Source organism: Argiope bruennichi, chromosome 2 (genome assembly GCF_947563725.1).
Source record: "Argiope bruennichi chromosome 2, qqArgBrue1.1, whole genome shotgun sequence".
Taxonomy (NCBI): Eukaryota; Metazoa; Arthropoda; class Arachnida; order Araneae; family Araneidae; genus Argiope; species Argiope bruennichi.
In genome coordinates, this window is record NC_079152.1 from 86,307,005 (window position 1) to 86,326,145 (window position 19,141).

At 27.5% G+C, this 19,141-nt stretch overlaps 1 protein-coding gene across 1 annotated transcript; it reads right to left on the reverse strand.

Annotated features, from left to right (window-relative positions):
- Positions 1-9,574: 9,574 nt before the first annotated feature.
- LOC129962242 (glutamate receptor ionotropic, delta-2-like) lies at positions 9,575-10,605 on the reverse strand. Its single transcript, XM_056075982.1, has 2 exons — positions 9,841-10,605; positions 9,575-9,682 (listed from the first exon to the last, which is right to left on the reverse strand). Exons 1-2 carry the CDS (start codon positions 10,603-10,605, stop codon positions 9,575-9,577), a joined length of 873 nt encoding a protein of 290 aa, XP_055931957.1.
- Positions 10,606-19,141: the final 8,536 nt, after the last annotated feature.

Here is a 19,141-nt window from a genome sequence, read left to right on the forward strand (position 1 = left end):
TAAGTAAAAATTATACAATAATAGAGTATTCTGTTTGGTTAGCAATATTTCAAAGAGGCGAAATCATAAAGTTGTGGCGAAAATTGGTGAAATTATTCTTATAGTTGAGCCTGACGGCTGTAACAAAGCCTCATTTTACAAAATTGACCGAGATGGATAGCGAGTAGGCGACCATTGTTGATATATCAAGGGACCATGAATATTCATATGAAGTGAATTGGTATCGAATAGTAAGCTCTGTCGCGACATTTCCCCTCAGAAACTGTATTACGATTTTTTTTTTTTTTTTTTTACGATTTCTCTCAAAAATGGAGACAGGCCCTTGAAAGCATATCTAGAATGATTGGTCCAGTGGCTTTAGTTGAAGAACTCTGTTGCAAGATTTCCTCATGGGGAAATTGCAGAAACGTTTCATGTTTTTGATTATTCTTGAAATTGGAGGGTGAAATACAGTGACCCCTTATTAACATATATATGAGCATATATATATATTAATAAGGGCATAGCATGTAACATACCCCTTATATATATAGCATAGTATGTTAATAAGCATAGCATTAATATATTATATTATATATATATGCTTTTTCATATGAGCTTTCATATGAAAAAAAATAGTGAAACTGGACTAATAGTTGGCAATGGATGACTGGTTCAATGGTTTCCTTGTTATTTTAAATAAATATATATATATCTGCTAAAGGAAATTACGTTCCTGTGGATTTTCAAAAAAATCTTTTTTTTTTTTTTTTTTTTTTTTTTTTTTTTTTTTTTAGAAATAACCGGATGATTGGATAAATGGTTGAAAATCAATGGACTCTTGAAATTTGCTGGCGGCTTTCAATTACAAATAACAAAAAATTGTGTTGTTTTTTTTGTTAATAGTAATCAAAATGTTTGATAGGAATGAAAGCTTAACATTAAAAGTATTATGTTTATTTAAAAAACTTTAATTTAAAGAAGCGCTAATTCTGAATAGTCTAATATTAAATATATTTTTACTTTCTCGCTTATGCCTGTAAATTTAAAAAATTGATATTCGATAGTTTTGAAATTTATTACCAATGTTTTTTTATGACATCACATTTTACTCACAAATACTGAAATATTTGTGAGAAAAAAAAAGCGAGGTTTAATGAAATTTCGTTTTTAGATTTAAACAAATAGAGAATATTTCATTATTAAAAACACGAAAATAATCCAATCTCGGACAACATTGGGTATATCAGTGGGTATTAAATATATTTGTAGCTGCATTGAATTTTGAAATTCGAGCTTAGAGGGGAATCTGCATTAAGATTATCCGTAAAATAAATTTCATGATATAGACTGGATACTGCAATCAGAAATACAATACACTTCTTTTTATAAATATAGATAATCATCGGCAAAGATTGGAAATTATAAACTAAGAAAAGCAATCGGAAAATTAGACGAATTATAAATATTCATCATTTTATTCTTATGGCTTTAGTCATAAGAGAGCAAGAAAAACTTTTCTAATAAATTAGGAAATTTAAAAATTTTAAAAAAAGTCTAAAAAATTAGGAAATTTGAGAGTTCTAATGTGATTTCTCTCATTGATTCTGAAATTTGATCGCTCTAATGTGATTTCTCTCAGTAATTCCGAAATTTGATCTTTCTAATGCGATTTCTTTCAGTAATATCTTTTCTAATGCAATTTCTCTCAGTGATTCTGAGATTTGATCTTTTCTAATGCATTTTCTCTCAGTGATTCATGATTCTAAAATTTGATCTTAATGCAATTATTGTAAGTTAGAAATTTTTATTTTGAAGGAAATGATCCATGATTAATAGTTAGAATACTTTAAACATAAAAAACGTAGAAGGATGCGAAATTGTAGTGCATTAATTATTCCGGCCATACATATTACGAAATGTGCCAATCAAGCAGCATTTCTAGTAACGTCCTTAAAAAGATTGCAGAGAAGGTGGATTTGAACGCAATTAAAATTTTGTTTCCCAAAAAAATTAAAAGAGATTTTTAAAAAAATTAAATTACTTTCAGCTTTGGAAGAAAGGCATTTTATGATAAAAAATAAACAAGCAAATTTTAAGAGCAAGAATGTATTGCTTTTTCAAAATGTATTGCAAGTCAAAATTCTATGTTTATACACTTACTGCAAATAAAGTAATTTCAGGTAAATTATGTCCCGATTTCAGGTTTTCTGCAGCTATCGTACTTCCTAATTCCGTGAATAATCTGGGTTTACTTACTGGGGTATTGTTGATTTTTAAGCATCTCTTATTTCATCTTTCGTTGCGTTTCTATTTTGGCGAAATCAGCGCAAATTACAGGTGTAAAAACGCCAAAGATTTTCAATATCTGAAAATTGACAGTATTCTTGAAAAGTTTAGGGGTTAGATTTTTTTTGTAGCTAAGATTTCAATAGTAAATAATTTAAAAAAAATTTCTTCCTTTCTTTTTAGAAACGAAGCTTAAATGTCTTGACTTAAAGCTTAAATGTCTTGAAGCTTAACGCTTTTTCTTATGACAAGGGAAAAAATGCCGAAGCTTAAATGTCTTGAAGAAGAATAAATGTTATAAAAATATTAATTGAAGCAAATGGTGATAAAATTGCCCCTGAAATTTTTAGTCAAAAATTGTTTCCGATTTTGACAAGTTACATAATTTTTGAAATGTCTTTTTCATCAAAGAATTTAAACAATTCTCAACTTTTAATGGGAATCAAAAGAAATAATTTAAATCTTCCGACAACCATTGGCATGACATGCATTTTATTTGAAAAATTTTAAATTAATTGTCATTTAAATATATCACAAAGTCAGGAATCAGTCTTCCACTTTCCGCCTTCATTTCTCCCTTGTACTAGTATGATTCAACTTTTCGATACTTTAAATTTCGAAAATCTTTTTAAATACCATGTCTGAGAAATTAAATATTTTATTCAATTTTACTCTTTCTTTTTCAATTTTAGTATATTATCTGATAAATCACAATCGCTGTTCTTGGATCTCTTTTCTGACATATCGAGCTGTTCTAAATTAAAAACAACAAATATTGTATATAAAGCAGCGTATTAAAAATATAAATATATTAAAAATAGAATTTTATTATTTTCATTATTTTTCACTTTTTAGATTTAATTAATAAAGCGTCATTCCGGATCTTATAAAAATTTCGCAACCAATCTTACTTAAATTTAATGTTTGGAGACGTCATGTATAATAAATATTTAATTATATTAATCAATTAATTAAGTTTTAATACATAAAATAACGTATTTTCTTCGAGAGCACACAAGTGTAAAACATTTCAAAATTCGAACATTTCAGAAAGTGGATTACAAAATATATCAAGTTAAATTACATAAAAGAGTACGAATAAATAGGCACTGGGAAGACCTGTTAATTAATCCAGCTGAAGGAAGCTTAAATCGAACAATTTTAAATATCTCTAAATAACGTTTCGCTAATACGTACTGCATTTACAAATAATGCTTTATTCTGAGATACAATATTAGCAAAGAATGCTCTCCAGTTTAAAAATAGTTACATTATAGGTTAATAAAGGTGGATATATAACTTCACTAAATATATACATTATTAGTATAATTTATCTCTTGGAGATTTACGCAGCGAGTATTGCGAAACATCAAAAACATTTATTTAAACAGCAACATACACTCGAAGACATTACAGGAAATGATTTTCTAAGAACATGAAGGAAGATTAGGAACAGCATGGGAAAGACCTTGTGTCATATAGAATACATGTGACATAAACGTCTAGTAGCTGGCGTGCGCAGCTTACATAACGGCAGATTCTACTTTAGGATAAACAAGGCTTGAGAAGGAGAAAATGAGCATTGATATCTAACCACATCTTTTAAAGATACATGATGCTAAGGTTAAAGAAATCTATCTGGTTTTATCACAGCGGTTACGCAGCAATGACCGTTGTCAGTACTTGGCTGGGTGGTCATCAAGAAACACCGTATACTGATGGCATCTTTTTTTTAAAGTCTTCATTCAGTTTAAATTAGTTATGCTAAATCAAGTGGAATTCGATTTGATATAACAACAAATACAGCACCCATTGATAAAATTTTATCAGTCAACTAGAAATAAGTAAATAAGCTGCCGCGAATTATTCTCTGATTGATAATTTTTTGAGGACAGATGAATTGCTGCTATCAAAGAAAAATAAGAACATGACATGACAGAAATCAATATGCTAAGCTACTTATTTTAAAGTACTACGCTTGCACTAAGCTTCTTATTTTAGAAAGAAATTCCGATTATAGAAATTAGAAAATTCCGATTATGTATATAAGTGAATACGTTACTGTCAATGTCTAAAATAACCAGTCATTTTATCTAAGGACGAATGTTGGATGGAAATATTTGAAACAATTAAATATTTCACACATTTTCTTGGCGTTTTCTGTAGATTGCCAAATGCCAAACTAGCGATGCAATAAATATACCTCTGATGAGAGAAAAAGAGACTGTTTCAAAATACATGTTTGAGATTATATTCCGATAATGGATAAAACCTACATGATGATAACATGCTAAATAAAAAAAATAATCCCATATACGCAATTAGTTAAAAGAAATAAATCAGTAATGCACATACATGCTCATAGTAGAATTAAAAAAATCTTATTTGTCGAGGCCATGATAATAAAATAATAAAATTGATATTTTGTTCACTCTTTACATAAAAATGAATGAACTGTTTAAGTAATAATGTTACCGGATCTATTTTTTTTCATAGTTTGCTTGCATTTATCACAGAATGTCTAAGTATTATAAACAATGTCTAAGGAAGATGTATAATATTTCTCACATTTCATACTTATCTTAAAAATGCACGGCATTCTATAGTGCCCAAGTAAAAATAGATAGAATAATTCTAGGTATTTTACTACCGGTAATACAAATGCAAAAAAGATACCTGTGATTTCGAGAGTAATGAAGTATGAATTAAGCATAATATATTTATAAATTTATTTTTCTTTATAAATAAGAAGGGAAAATAAAATCTTAAGTATAAAATTAAAAGACAAACATAAAACTTTATCATTTTAATCTACGGAAGTTGTATGAATTCTAGGGATATCAAATTTAACACTGTCTAATTAGGGTAGAGGTCAAATTATGTGCATTAGAATATCCGTAAATTAATTATCTACTCCAGTGTATAAATTGGATAAATATATTTCCAATTACAGCGTAGCAAACAAAAGATTCAAAAATTAAAATTGAATCATTTGAAATTGAAGATTTTAAGCTGATTTGTAAAATATTCACAAAAGTAATAAAAATATATTGAATAGATACAGCTAAAAATAAAATGCTTAGCATCAAACGTTTAGTATAGTTTAAGAGATAATATTAGGTTGATGATATTCTTTTTGGTGGTAATAAATTCAAACAATCTGGCTTGATTCTTGGTTAAACACGAGGACCTGGAATTAAACATGATTTCTAATTTTTCTGTGTATGTCTGATATCATCTTCAGTGCTTATATAGCAATAATATTCTCGGAAAAAAATAAATTTTGCCGCTATCTAAATATCAGGAGGTACTGAATTAGTGAATAATTACCAAGTACAGAAAAACCGCCAAGCCTAGAAAATGGTTTGAAGTCGAGTTCTTAAAATCATGTGTAAATGCCTTGCTGCTCGACATAAACCAATACTTAAATTAATCTTTGATTTTAAATATTCTAAATGCCGAGACATTTGAAAACTAATCAAAAAATGAAATGAATGAATATTCTAATATAAATCATTGTCGCTACGTATACATGCTCCCCGTCTAATTCTGAAAATCTTGACTAAGTTTAACAAAACTTTGTATACTTGTTATTTAAGCTAGGAGAAAGAATACTTCTAATTTTTCAAATTACAAAACTCAATTAAATATTTAATTAATTAGAAATCAACCGAAATTTTGCAGTTAGTACGGAGTAACTTTGGAGCAAATATTCAAAGAAAAAACATTTTTACACAATCTTAAAATTCAAAATATATCTTTGAAAAATTACCAGTTTCCTTTTTGTGCAACTTTTTAATTAATTTTTCACAGTGTAATAAATGAATAGTTGCAATCTTTGAAATAAGGAAGATTATAAATAGTCCTTTGCTATGTAATGGCGAGACTTTCAACCATTTTATACCTTTATTTTTTAAAATCTGTTACATTTAAAAATATTTTGGCAGTACTTTTTATTGGCTTTAAAAGGGTTCTATTATTTATTTAGATTGACAAATTACTACTATGAAATGGACAATCAATACCGAAAAATTACTACCTTTATTGAGATGATTATAGAACTTTGAGAGTTAGAAATTTGTAGCATCGATTTGACGATGCCTACTGGAAAATAGAAGTCCATCTTTCAATTTCAAATGAAGGAAAAATATAAAGCTTTTACGTGCAAATGAAACACAGCTTTCTTTGAAGACAACAGTAGTTTCAGTCTATAAAGTATCATGCCAAAAATAGTCTATAAAGGATTATATCAAAAATATTTTTTTAGCTTTCAGTAATTTCATTATTTCAAAACGCTCATTAAAGTTTTTTTATATTTCATTAATTATGAATAAAATTTTAAATTAATTAAGCACTGAAGATGATATCAGACATACACAGAAAAATTAGAAATCATGTTTAATTCCAGGCCCATGTATTTAACCAAGAATCAAACCTGATTGTTTGAATTTATTACCCCCAACAAGAATATCATCTCTTAAACTATACTAAATGTTTGATGCTAAGCATTTTATTTTAGCTGTATCTATTCAAATATATTTTTATTACTTTTGTGAATATTTTACAAATCAGCTTAAAATCTTCAATTTCAAATGATTCTATTTTAATTTTTGAATCTTTTGTTTGCTACGCTATAATTGGAAATATATTTATCCAATTTACACACTGGAGTAGATAATTAATTTACAGATATTCTAATGCACATAATTTGACCTCTACCCTAATTAGACAGTGTTAAATTTGATATCCCTAGAACTCAGACAACTTCCGTAGATTAAAATGATAAAGTTTTATGTTTGTCTTTTAATTTTATTCTTAAAATTTTATTTCCCATTCTTATTTATAAAGAAAAATAAATTTATAAATATATTATGCTTAATTCATATTTGAAATTTTAATTAAGAAATATAACAAATATTAATGAATTTGAAAAAAATTAGCAATTCAATTAATATTCTCATTTAAATTTGAAAGTTCCAGATGATAAAAATAATTTGAGTGCTAAATATTTTATATAAAAATCGTTTTGCATTAAAAATATTATGTATTAAAGTTTTAATCGCAAGCAACGTCGAATATATATCAACTAGTAATGGAATAAAATAGCTAATAAAATTAAATATTATCATCGAAATGAATTTGGTTAAAATGATAATAAAATTAATCTTAGCATGTCTTACAAGTGTCAGTTTCCTTTATGAATTTATTCTCACCAGATTATGAATTAAAAGAAACAAATATTATTACTTTAATAATGTATCGGTTTTAAAAGCAACAAAATAGAGTTAAATATTGTTTTTCATTTGAATGCCTCCAGGTCAACTACAGTAGTTTTGAAACAAATTAATATAGAATTATTGATAATTGTTTATTGATTTCTTGCCATCTTTGGCGATCATCTGATTTGCCGGGATAAATGGTTGCTAAAATTTTTAATAAAATATCTTATGAAGCTTGCTCTTGGTGGCTTTCTCAGTAACTATTTTAAAATTTCTAATTTGATTGATATGTTTGTACTATTTCAAAAGCTTTATGGCATTCTATTCAGTGTACAATGAGTTTTCCTTAATTTTCTGTGCCTCATAAAAAGTGAACTTTATATGAAAACAGAACTAACTTACAGAATAAGTAACAGAATAAGTTTATGTAACTGAGCACTTTTATTTATAATGTAATAAGAAAGCGTAGAACCGAACAACATTGAAATTTTATTTGTATTATAGAAAATATTTTATAATCTATAATAATTCAGACCTTCATTAAAAAACAAATTGTCAGAATCAAAAAAATTCACTAAAATCAAAAAGCAATTTTCAAGTGATGAAGAAAAGATATTTCTATGCATTCAATTATATTACATTAAAAAGTAGTAATATTTAAAAATTGAAGCATTTTTTTTAAAAAAAAATATTATCGTTAACTTGTGAAGTTTAATCTTAAATGTAAGCATAAAAATTTTCTTAAAATGTACATTAAATAAAGCTTATTTATTAGGGAAAATTATAACTTTATTTCCATTAACCATAGGCTGAAACCAGTATGAAATATTTATAGAAACAAAGAAAACGATTTCAATTTCACTTAAACAACGAAGTATATTGTTATGAAATATGCGCTTAAAATATATTTAAATTGGTTAATTATTATATATATATATATACATAAAATTAACATCATTGAAATGATGATTTTTAAAAAAATTTATGAAAACTATTTTTATTTAATATTTTCGGAAGTTATCTTGGAAAAAATTGGCTCAATTTCTGATTAATCAAAATTTAAAAAAAAGTCGCCAATAAGTGCTTATTACCACCTTCCAAAGTTCGGTAGCTCTAAATCAAATGGTTGGGTCCGTACAACGCTTAAAGACATACACATTCTCCTCTGTAATTAGTAGAGATTTGCTTGATTTTAGTAAGCTTACCATTCATTTGATAAACTGTCTTATTATCATAAATAAACAACACAGTCAAAAGTGCCAACTATTTACAGAGCACATTCGAGATTGTACCACAGAGGGATAAATATATATATATATACAAAAACATTAAATACGTTTTATTAATTTCCATTTAAAGTTCTTTTAAAGATTCAGAGTATGTAGGCATCTTTTGCATCATAATACAGTGTTAAGAATAAACTGTAGATTGATTCACTGTATTTTTTTAAAAAATTTTTTCTCCATAAAACACATTTAAATTGAGAGAAAAAATTATATTAGAAAAATTACTAATGAATTCATAATTAATAAAACCTGTTATACAGTTATGTATAATATGAAACGAAACATTTTTAGATGATAAAGATACTAAATGTATTATTTCTTACATTAGAAAAATACTATTTTAAATTAAGCGAATGAATTTATATAATATATTAATCGTTATTGTTAAAAATGATTAATCAGTTATTAATAACTACCGATAAAAATCATTCATTTATCTCATAAACATATTAGTATTAATGCTTAACTAATTAGTACTAACCGCATTTACTACTAATTATAACTGATTAATCACATTGACTATAATTTATTTAAATTGTGAAGATTCATTATAATTTATAAGTTATTGAATTATAAAAGAAAAAAAAATCGTTTTTGAAAAAGTTATTCGAGATAATTGCGATAAGAAATCATTCGAATATTGGAAGTATTTCTAAAATACACACTAAGAAAGATATACAATATCCAGCTAAAAGAAAAACAAAAGCACCTGAAAGATCTTCAAGAGTCAATTTGGAATACGAGTTTATAGGGACAGATGAAGCGTATAATCTTTCAGGTAGTTTCATTCGGAAAAGTTCATCATCCTGCAACTTTGTATAAATACCCGCAGAACAAATTCTCAGAATCATCCTGTCCAGTTTTGGCCCGCAACAGAAACCTTTTTTCAGAACAATAGCTCGAGTTAGACTGAAAAAGGAATCATCAGAAATGAAAATATCGTGAAGTCGACTAAAAAAAAATCTTGAAGCTATAATAGCAGTTTTACCATCCTTCATCGAATTTATTACCAAATCTTTTTGAGGTTCAAGGAGAAAGTTATTTTTTCTTATATGGTTCGCAATTACCTTAATCATTTCCTGTTCATTTTTCAGCAGCGTGCTCGTGTAAGAGGCGCCTTTAATCGTCATACTTTGAATCTTCCCATTCTTGATAGCTTCTGAAAGCTGTGGAATTGTCCGAACGCTGTTTTCTTCCTGTGGAATGGTCAGAAAAGCTAGAAGAGCAGCAGAATAGAAAAATGAAAGAAATCTGGCTGTCAAAAGCCACGTTACAACTAACAAACTGCTTCTTTTCGAAGCTGGTTCAACGTCTAAAGGCTGTAAAAGAAGATAGCCGACGAATTTTAAAACGATTCTTTGGAATGATCGTTTCTTTTTCTGACAAAAGCGAAACGCTATAAGAAAAATGATGGTGGTAATCAAAAGAGTGCCCCATATATAAGTATCAAAAGGTGCTATAAAAGCTGTGGTTTTTGGTAGATATTTCGGAATGGCTGTAGCAAAAGTGAGATCTTCCACATCATACGGATAGCTATAGTCAACTACCTTCTTCCTTTGATCTGTAATTGAGATTTTCCCAATACCAATGTCAGCTTCACCATAATACACTTTTCCAATCACACCAGACCATTTTCCATTTTCATAAATACCCCAATCACCATCAGGAGGTACTATAATTTCGTATTCAAACTTCAACACTTCTGATAATAATTCTAAAAAAGTTTTTTCCGTTCCTCCTACAACTTTTGTTTCATTTGTTTCTGTGACTTCGACTTTAAATAATCCACTAGTTGGAACAACAGCAATTTTCAAGAAATTAGGAAAAGTCATGACAGTTCACCATAAATCTGGTTAAAATAATTTAAATAAATTTTATTGTTAAATGATTACTTTATGATTTTTATGACTAAGTGATGCACATGTTGCAAAGGGTAATTTTCGTCTGGAACAACTTACAAAATTTCTGAAAAGTCTAGCAATCACGTCACCAATAAACCAACACGTGTTTTCACCCTCATCTGATGCATATAAAAACTAAAACCTCGCATTGTGTGTGAAAATATTCTATAGAAAATATTCCATGTATTTTTAACTTTTGAAACTTGCATGTTCAACAATAAAAGGCCTTTTATCGTTTAAATTGTCAGTTTTAGACAAAATCGGATAACTTCCAATTTTGATTATTGACTTTTTTGTCACTTGCTTGGACAAGTAAGAAATCTGTGTTTCCTTTATGTCATATTAAACGTTCTTTCGTGATTTCGAGTTGTCAAACAGGTTTATTTTATCTATTGAATATTTAAAATACCGTTACTCCTGGTTACTTCAATAAACATAGGAAATCTGCGCTAAATTCTTTGCTTACTCGAATTGTTTCCAAATTAAATAGAATTTAAGTGCTAACGTGCATTCATCTCAAAATACGTTATTTGAATAAGAAGAAAACAAGCTTGTTAACTAAAGATAAACTTATCAGAAAGTAAATGTCAATAAATCAACCTTTTTAATCACCACATGTTCTAAAATTTCGATTTACTTATATGATGATAAATAATAATTTTATTGAATGCTTGGAAGATTTTTATTGCTCATGAATATAGAAATAATTAATATGATGAATGTAGATGAGCAGAATTTTTATTTGCTAAATGGAGACTTATCTAATTCGTAGAATCTCAGAAATGTGAAAGCTTTTCTTCAAACATATCTTCCAGTTACCGCGTTTTAACTTGTTAACTAACGTGACGAATTTTGTGTTGCGAAATAGGTGAATAGCGCAAAACACGAATACATCATAAAGTGCAAATAGATTTTCTTTATTTCTTGAGTCGAGAAGTACATATAAGGATTATACATTATCACTTGCTTTAATTTATTATATTACATAGTATTCCAACATTTTGCATATGCTAATGCACGCTGTGATATTATCGACATGAATATTAGGAAGATTCATTTACCCACTAAATAGATCATAGCATAAATGGCTAATTAAATAAAAGGTTCTAATGTTTTGTCGCAATTTGATGCTTAAACATACTTTCAGAGAATTATGCACATCAAGTTATATAAAAGATTTAAGAGTAATTAAATATAAACAATATACCTTGTGAGCTAGTTGCCAAAGCATTAAGCATTCTTTGTTTTATCTGATGGAATAGATTATTATAAGTATCCAGTTCGCAACTATCCGGCTTCCGTATTACCCAGCCTAATTTTCTTTTATTGTAATTAAATGGGGATGGCAAGGTATTGCATTGGCTACAATATGAACGCATTGGGAGCGGGCGTTGCTACGATCCTCCTACTTGTCGTGTGCAAAATAAAAATTGCGAAAGTAATAGAACAGCGTCCTGCTTGTTGTTCATTATTTCATTAGTGTGCAATGGACCTCAATTGTTGCCGCTGCTCTTGATTATAACTACATAGTACATACAGGATTCGTAAGTTGTTCTTGGAGTATGCTTAATGCTTTTATAAGTATACCACAGTGAAGATTACAGAATTTATGCCCAAATGTGAAAAGTTTATACCCTTTAAATTACTTTTTCTCTCTAATAAATTCTTGAAACGTGCAGTGCAGTATATAAACATACATCTATCTACCGTCACGTAGATATACATCTATGTATATCTACGTGACTTGAGATAAATGGAGGGTTTAGTAAATAAGAAGTGAGAAAATACGTATTATAGCAATGAGTTTTGGTATTAAAACTTTGTCTTTTGGTATTAGTTGGCAAAAAAAAAAAAAAAAAACCGAGTTTACGAAACTCTGGCCTAACCTTCCGCCACATTAGGCCGGATATTCGGGAGTGCATTTCAGTAGTAACAAACGGAAATATTAATACTTATAATGAAAGACTGTGTATATTATCTAATGTATAACAATCAATAATGACGCATATTATGCAACGTAATTTCAGAAAAACACAATAGAAAACATGCAAACGTCTGAAGTCACTAACACGATGCAAATATATTCAATGCAAAATAATAATGTTTTTGCTCTTTTACTATTTTGCACAATTAGTTTTTTTTTTCTAAATATGTTCATTTTTTTTTCCTTTAAGGCTATTTTTTTTTATTAATTTTCCTCTTTTTAGAAAAAAAACACAATTCGATTCATTTATAATGACATACATTAAAAATAAACTTAAATCCAGTTCGATTGTGTTAATTTATTTTATTGAAACTAAGGCATTAAATAACCGTAAACTTATTCATTCACATGTGAAATGCCGGTGAGACACGCAGCTAGGAATAAAACTGTCAATGCGAAGTAATTATTCACGCTACACACATGTAATAAATTTAGAGATTGTAATCCTATTGATGAATAATTGTTAACCTATTACGTGGTGGTTAATAGGTTAATATACTTGCTTATTTAGTTATTATATTTTTTATTTTTAAGGCTTATATGATAAATTTGCATTTTCAGCTTTCATGCAAAAATTATTAGAAATTTAAAAATTTACAACGAAATACCAAATACAAGTGTATTCTTTTGTTATCACTTCTATAAAATTTAGAATTTTTTTTAAAAAGCACAGTAAAATTAAAAAACACTTAAAAGTAGAAGATCGGCTTAAATAATACTCCTCTTAATCAATGCAATCAAATGAAATTTACATTTCAGTAAATTAGTTTCCTAGATAATTATCTACACAAATTAAGGTTCAAGATAACATTTCTTGAATGATATCAAAGAAAATAGAGTGTGTAATGTAGGGAAAAAAAAGAATGTACAAAAGGAAGGGGAAAAAAAAAATCAAAGAAAAAAACTGAATTGAATTTTTAAAAATTCATATTTATCGTTCTAGAATTTTTAAGAATATTGCAATGTTTTATAAAATTAGTTAAATTTATCTGGTTGAATAAAAAATAATGTAACTAACATTTATAACATGCTCTTAAAATTTTTTATAAATACATTGTCCAAACAATATAAATTTATTATAAATACATTGTCCAAACAATATAAATTTATTATAATATTTGTTATAAAATGAAATTAAAATTATATAATTTCTTATTTTAATGTAATATAAAAAGAACTTTGTGCAATACGCTCCAAATTTATTGAGGATAAATGTTAACATTTCCCTTCATTATTAAAATTTAATAACATGTTTCAAAAACTTAAAACTTTTTTTAAATTAGTACTTATTACCCAAAAATAACTATCAGTCGCATTTGATAACTTCAGGTCCAAATATCTGCCATATAGAAAGTTTTATATATTTTTTAATAATGAAAATTCACAATTTGTAGAGAATAAACCAGACTAGAAATTTTAAATTAAAAATTTTAAAGAAAGTTTGATCTTTTAGTTCGAAACGTCATAGCATTATGATACCACAGTTCTGAATTTCCTGTTATACTTTTATCTTTAACATTTGTAGTTAATTACGTACCAGCGATAGTTCGCACACGGAAAATGTATTGAATATAACTTTCGTGATTATAAATTCAGCATCTAAAACAATCAAAATTATCGATGTAAAAACATTAAAATTCAAAAATGGTTTCGGAAATTAGTTCAGTTTAGTTATATTAACGTCCCGTTTGAAGCAACACTAGGGCTATTTTGGGACGGACCTCGTAATTTTGAACCGCGGTCAGATGACGAGAACGACATCTGAGATGGCACCCCCCTCTCCACACCACGCCACGCAACACCAGCGGGAGGACGTTTGGTCATGACGAATTTAACGTGCAACAGACCCCCTTACACGACGGTTCTTCGGTAGAATCGGGACAAGAACCTGAAACCCTCCAGTTCCGGAGCCGAGACCTTACCACCAAGCCCGTATCCCGTCTAAAATAGGGTGCATCGAAAGAAAGTTTAGCAGTGTTAAGGCGACCTGAAGATTTGTAGATATATTTTGAATGATTAAAAAATTTTTTTAGACGTTAGGGGATATCAGTATCTAAATATTAAAATGCTTTGAATTCCAATAGTTTATTGCATTTCTATTACGAGTAATTAAAATTTTTAAACAAAACGCTATGTCCAATTATTGATAACTAAAAATGTCTTCCTTATGTCCCATTATTTGAAAAATTTGTTTTTGAATATAATATAATTATACTTAAATTTGAAAATGATGTATTTATGTATTTATAATAATAAATAAGTAATTTTTAGGATCAGAACTATATGATTTGGATAAGTTTTAAAACTCATAGAACTTTCATAGTAAATAAATAGTAAAATAATAGAAAAATGGAAATAAACATTCAACTTTCATAGAAAATAATCTATAGAAATTTCAATAAATTATCTTTTGAATAAAAGCTGAAAGAATTCTTCAAAGAAGGAGCTGAAAAGTTAGCAGAGTGACTGACAAATATTTCAAAAAATTATCGTGACTGGATTATTAAAAATTCTCCGTGTCAGCTGAATTTATTTCTAATAGATGGTATCTCTAATAATCCTGCTTAACTTATAGTTAACTTAGAATTTATTCATTTAATATTGACTTAGTAAAACTGCAAATTCATTCCAACCATAATTGTAACAGTAACTTTATTCCAATTGACTTAGTAAAGCTGTTATATTTGGAAATACCTTTGCTTATTCAGAGATTTCATCGGAAAAGACTTGGAACTTGATACATATAAAGGCTTTATTCTCATGAATTCAATCAATGTCTACATTTAGGCAATTTATATAAATCCAGGTTATTAAACCCACATTGCTGAATAAAAAATGCAATTTTTCTATCTATGAATTTGTTGGTTACAGACTTAATTTTTCTTGATATAAATTGAAAGCAAAAAAAAAGTAAAAATTTCAAACTTATTCAGTATTTCTAAGAAAGGGCATTTTTTTTGTACTTTTTAAAAGATGATTTAATAAGATTTGAATAGTCATGTCTGCTGTTTAAGAAATAATAAATTTTGCTATCGAATTAAATTATTTTAATAATAATTTTGAAGTTTCAATTTTTAATATATATATATGGCATCTTCTTATTTTTGATGTTTATTTCATTATTTGTTTTATATTATGTTGAATTTACATATCCATATATTACCACAATAACCTGTGTTTAATCACCATCGAATACACTTTTTAATGTATCATCACCGAGAATCCATGACTTAGAGGGGAAAAATCCCCATCGTAATATTTTTACATTTCTGAAAATCATTGATTTTTGTCATCTTATTTAAATATTACATTTTTATCCTTGTTTACTACAGTAAAACTATAGCATTTTAAACTTTGCATTTCATATTTCCTGTTAATTTAGATCGTACCAATGACCAGTTACTCCAACCATAATACTGGCGCCTCATGGCCAAATCTGGCTCTTGCGCCATAAAAAAAACTAAACCAACCAAACATTTTATGTAAAAACATACAATTTGAAGGGTGCTCTATTTTCTAACGATATGTATCCATTAAAAATATGGAATACTAGAATTTTTTAGTAATTTAATGCTTCTTATGTTTTAAACGGAAGTTAATTTTGGTAGGTTCAAAATACATTATAAATCTATTTTGTTTCTTTTTATAAATGTCATAAGAAATACCAAATACGAAAATGTTTTTATGATTTAATATTCAAATCAATTTAAATTTGTCTTAACTTTCCAAAAAAAAATGGAATTATTTGTATAAGTCGGCAAATAAACATTATTTTACTAATATTATTCAGCTTCATTATTGGCCGCGGTGGCCTGGTGGTAAGGTCTCGACTTGTGAGCCGTAGGGTTTCAGGTCCGAGACCCGATTCCATCGAAGAACCGTCGTGTAAGGGGGTCTGTTGCACGTCAAATCCGTCATGCCAAACGTCCTCCCGCTGGTGTGATGTGGTGCGGAGAGGGGGGGGGGGGTGCCAGCTCAGGTGTCGTCCTCGTCATCTGACCGCGGTTCAAAATTACGAGGTCCGTCCCAAAATAGCCCTAGTGTTGCTTTACAACAGGACGTTAATATAACTAAACTAAATCAGCTTCATTATTACAATCTCGGATTTGTATTCGTTAAGTACAACTATAGCTCATATCATCAAAACTCCTTTAATTTCAGAATAATAACATCAAAAAGCTATTTTATGATATTAAAGTAAATTTTTTCTGGCCATTTTGAATAACTATGTAATAACTCATTTCAGATTAACAGGAGATGAACAATAGTATTACTCCAAAGGTGAATCATTTGTATATTAACTCAACTTACAACAAAGATAAAAAAATTTAAATATTTGCGATGAAATACACTAATAAGGAAATAAAATCCATGTACATGAATCTACTAAGAATTAGAAGGTATAGTGTTTACACTTCTGAAACAGCAAAAATGATTCATTTCTCTGTTATCATTTCCAATTATTCTATCTGCTATTTTATTGAAGTAAGGTGACTAAGTTAAGAGTCCGAATTATTATAAAATAACACCTTTACTTTCCAATGTGCTAACTCAATGGATAATCATTAAATATTTTCATACTAGGCCACAATTTTTAAGCTTATTTTAATTCGCCCTCTAATTTTAAAGTTAACTTGAAAATATACAGTTTTTTTTTCACTCTTAGGGTCTCGTGTCATGAAAACTCTTTACAAAATTAATAACATGAAATGACAATATGTGTTTTCTTTATAATTTTTTGAATAAGTAAAAAGAATAACATTAATATTTCACAATCATATTTGTTTAAACATAATATTTTCACATAAATAAATTTTTAAAATAAAAATTTTGATACAATAATAGATTGAAAATATTAAACCAAATTAAACAGGGAGTGTGTAGTTATTTCTCCACAACCACGTTGTTAAAATTAAAATTATGATACCTCAGTAGTCAGAATAATTAGCGAAAACAACAAAGAATGCTGATTGGAAAGAAATTTCTTATAAAGAAAGCGGTCATTACCATTTTTTCCAAAATATCTTTCAACATGATTATATAGGCTGGCATAGTATCAGTAAGCTGTTAAAGCAATCAGATTTACCACGCTAATATTTCTTGGATGCTAAGCATTCATTAAGAAAAGAATTTCCTTACACTTAATTTGATTTTTAAGAAAATATGAATCGAAATTTTAATGTGCATCCATTATAGATTCAGAGGATAAAATCACTCAAAAATAATGATATCAATTAAAAAATTAACTTTTTAGTAATATTGGCCTTATTTTCATACATGTTTTTCTCTAAGTTGAAAAAATCTTTTTAAATATTTCACAACAATACTTTTCACTTTAATTTTGTAGATTTGTACTCATTATGACGGATTCATAGTCGTCGTGTTTTAATACAGTCACAACAGTTCATTGTGACGATATTAAATATATATATTTTTTACTCGTTATGACGGATTCATACTCGTCGTGTTTTAATACAGTCACAACAGTTCATTGTGACGATATTAAATACATATATTTTTTACTCGTTATGACGGATTCATACTCGTCGTGTTTTAATACAGTCACAACAGTTCATTGTGACGATATTAAATATATATATTTTTTATTCGTTATGACGGATTCATACTCGTCGTGTTTTAATACAGTCACAACAGTTCATTGTGGCGGTATTAAATATATTTTCTTTGTTCGTACATTATCATTGTTATACATTAACGAGTAGATTTTATTTTTGAAAAATGAATATTCTGATGTGATTATGCTTTAAAGCATAATACATCAGATTTTATATAAAGATTACTTTTATCCAACGATAAAGAGAACGTATAAAAAATGTATTTAATAATGTTGCGATGCCTTTATTAAAAATGAAACAATTAAAAAATTGTTAAATTACTGCTATATACTGAAATTGTGTTGTATACTAAAAATATTTTTAAAATAATAAAAATTCGAGAAAAAAATTTATGGTAACTAAATTGACATTTTTTTTAACAATGCATTATTTTGAACTTTAAAAACATGTGGAAATTACTTTTTCATAGTGATATTTATTAAGTTATAACAGAAAAGTGTCAGAATTTCTTTTTAAATTTGAATTAAATTTTTAAAAACTTCTTATTCTTAATGCTCTTATTATCAAAAGATTAACCATGTGCCAAATTTGGTGGATTTAGAAACAACAGTTTTTCCCTGTAATTCGTGTTGAACGATTTTTATAAGTCTCTTGACACACCACAACAAATAAATATTATCAAGTTCAAATATGTTTATGGAAAAATAAATATGTCTTTCGCAAATACAAGGTACACTTTTTGTACACTTAAATTAATAAATAGTATCAGATAAGGCTTAGTGTAAAATATCTTTATAAAAAACTTGTTATCTTGAAGATGCATAGATTCATTGTTGCAATTCTAAAAAATAAATTTTTATTTTATAAACAATAATTAAATACTAGCTGATTTTCAAATTCCACCCTA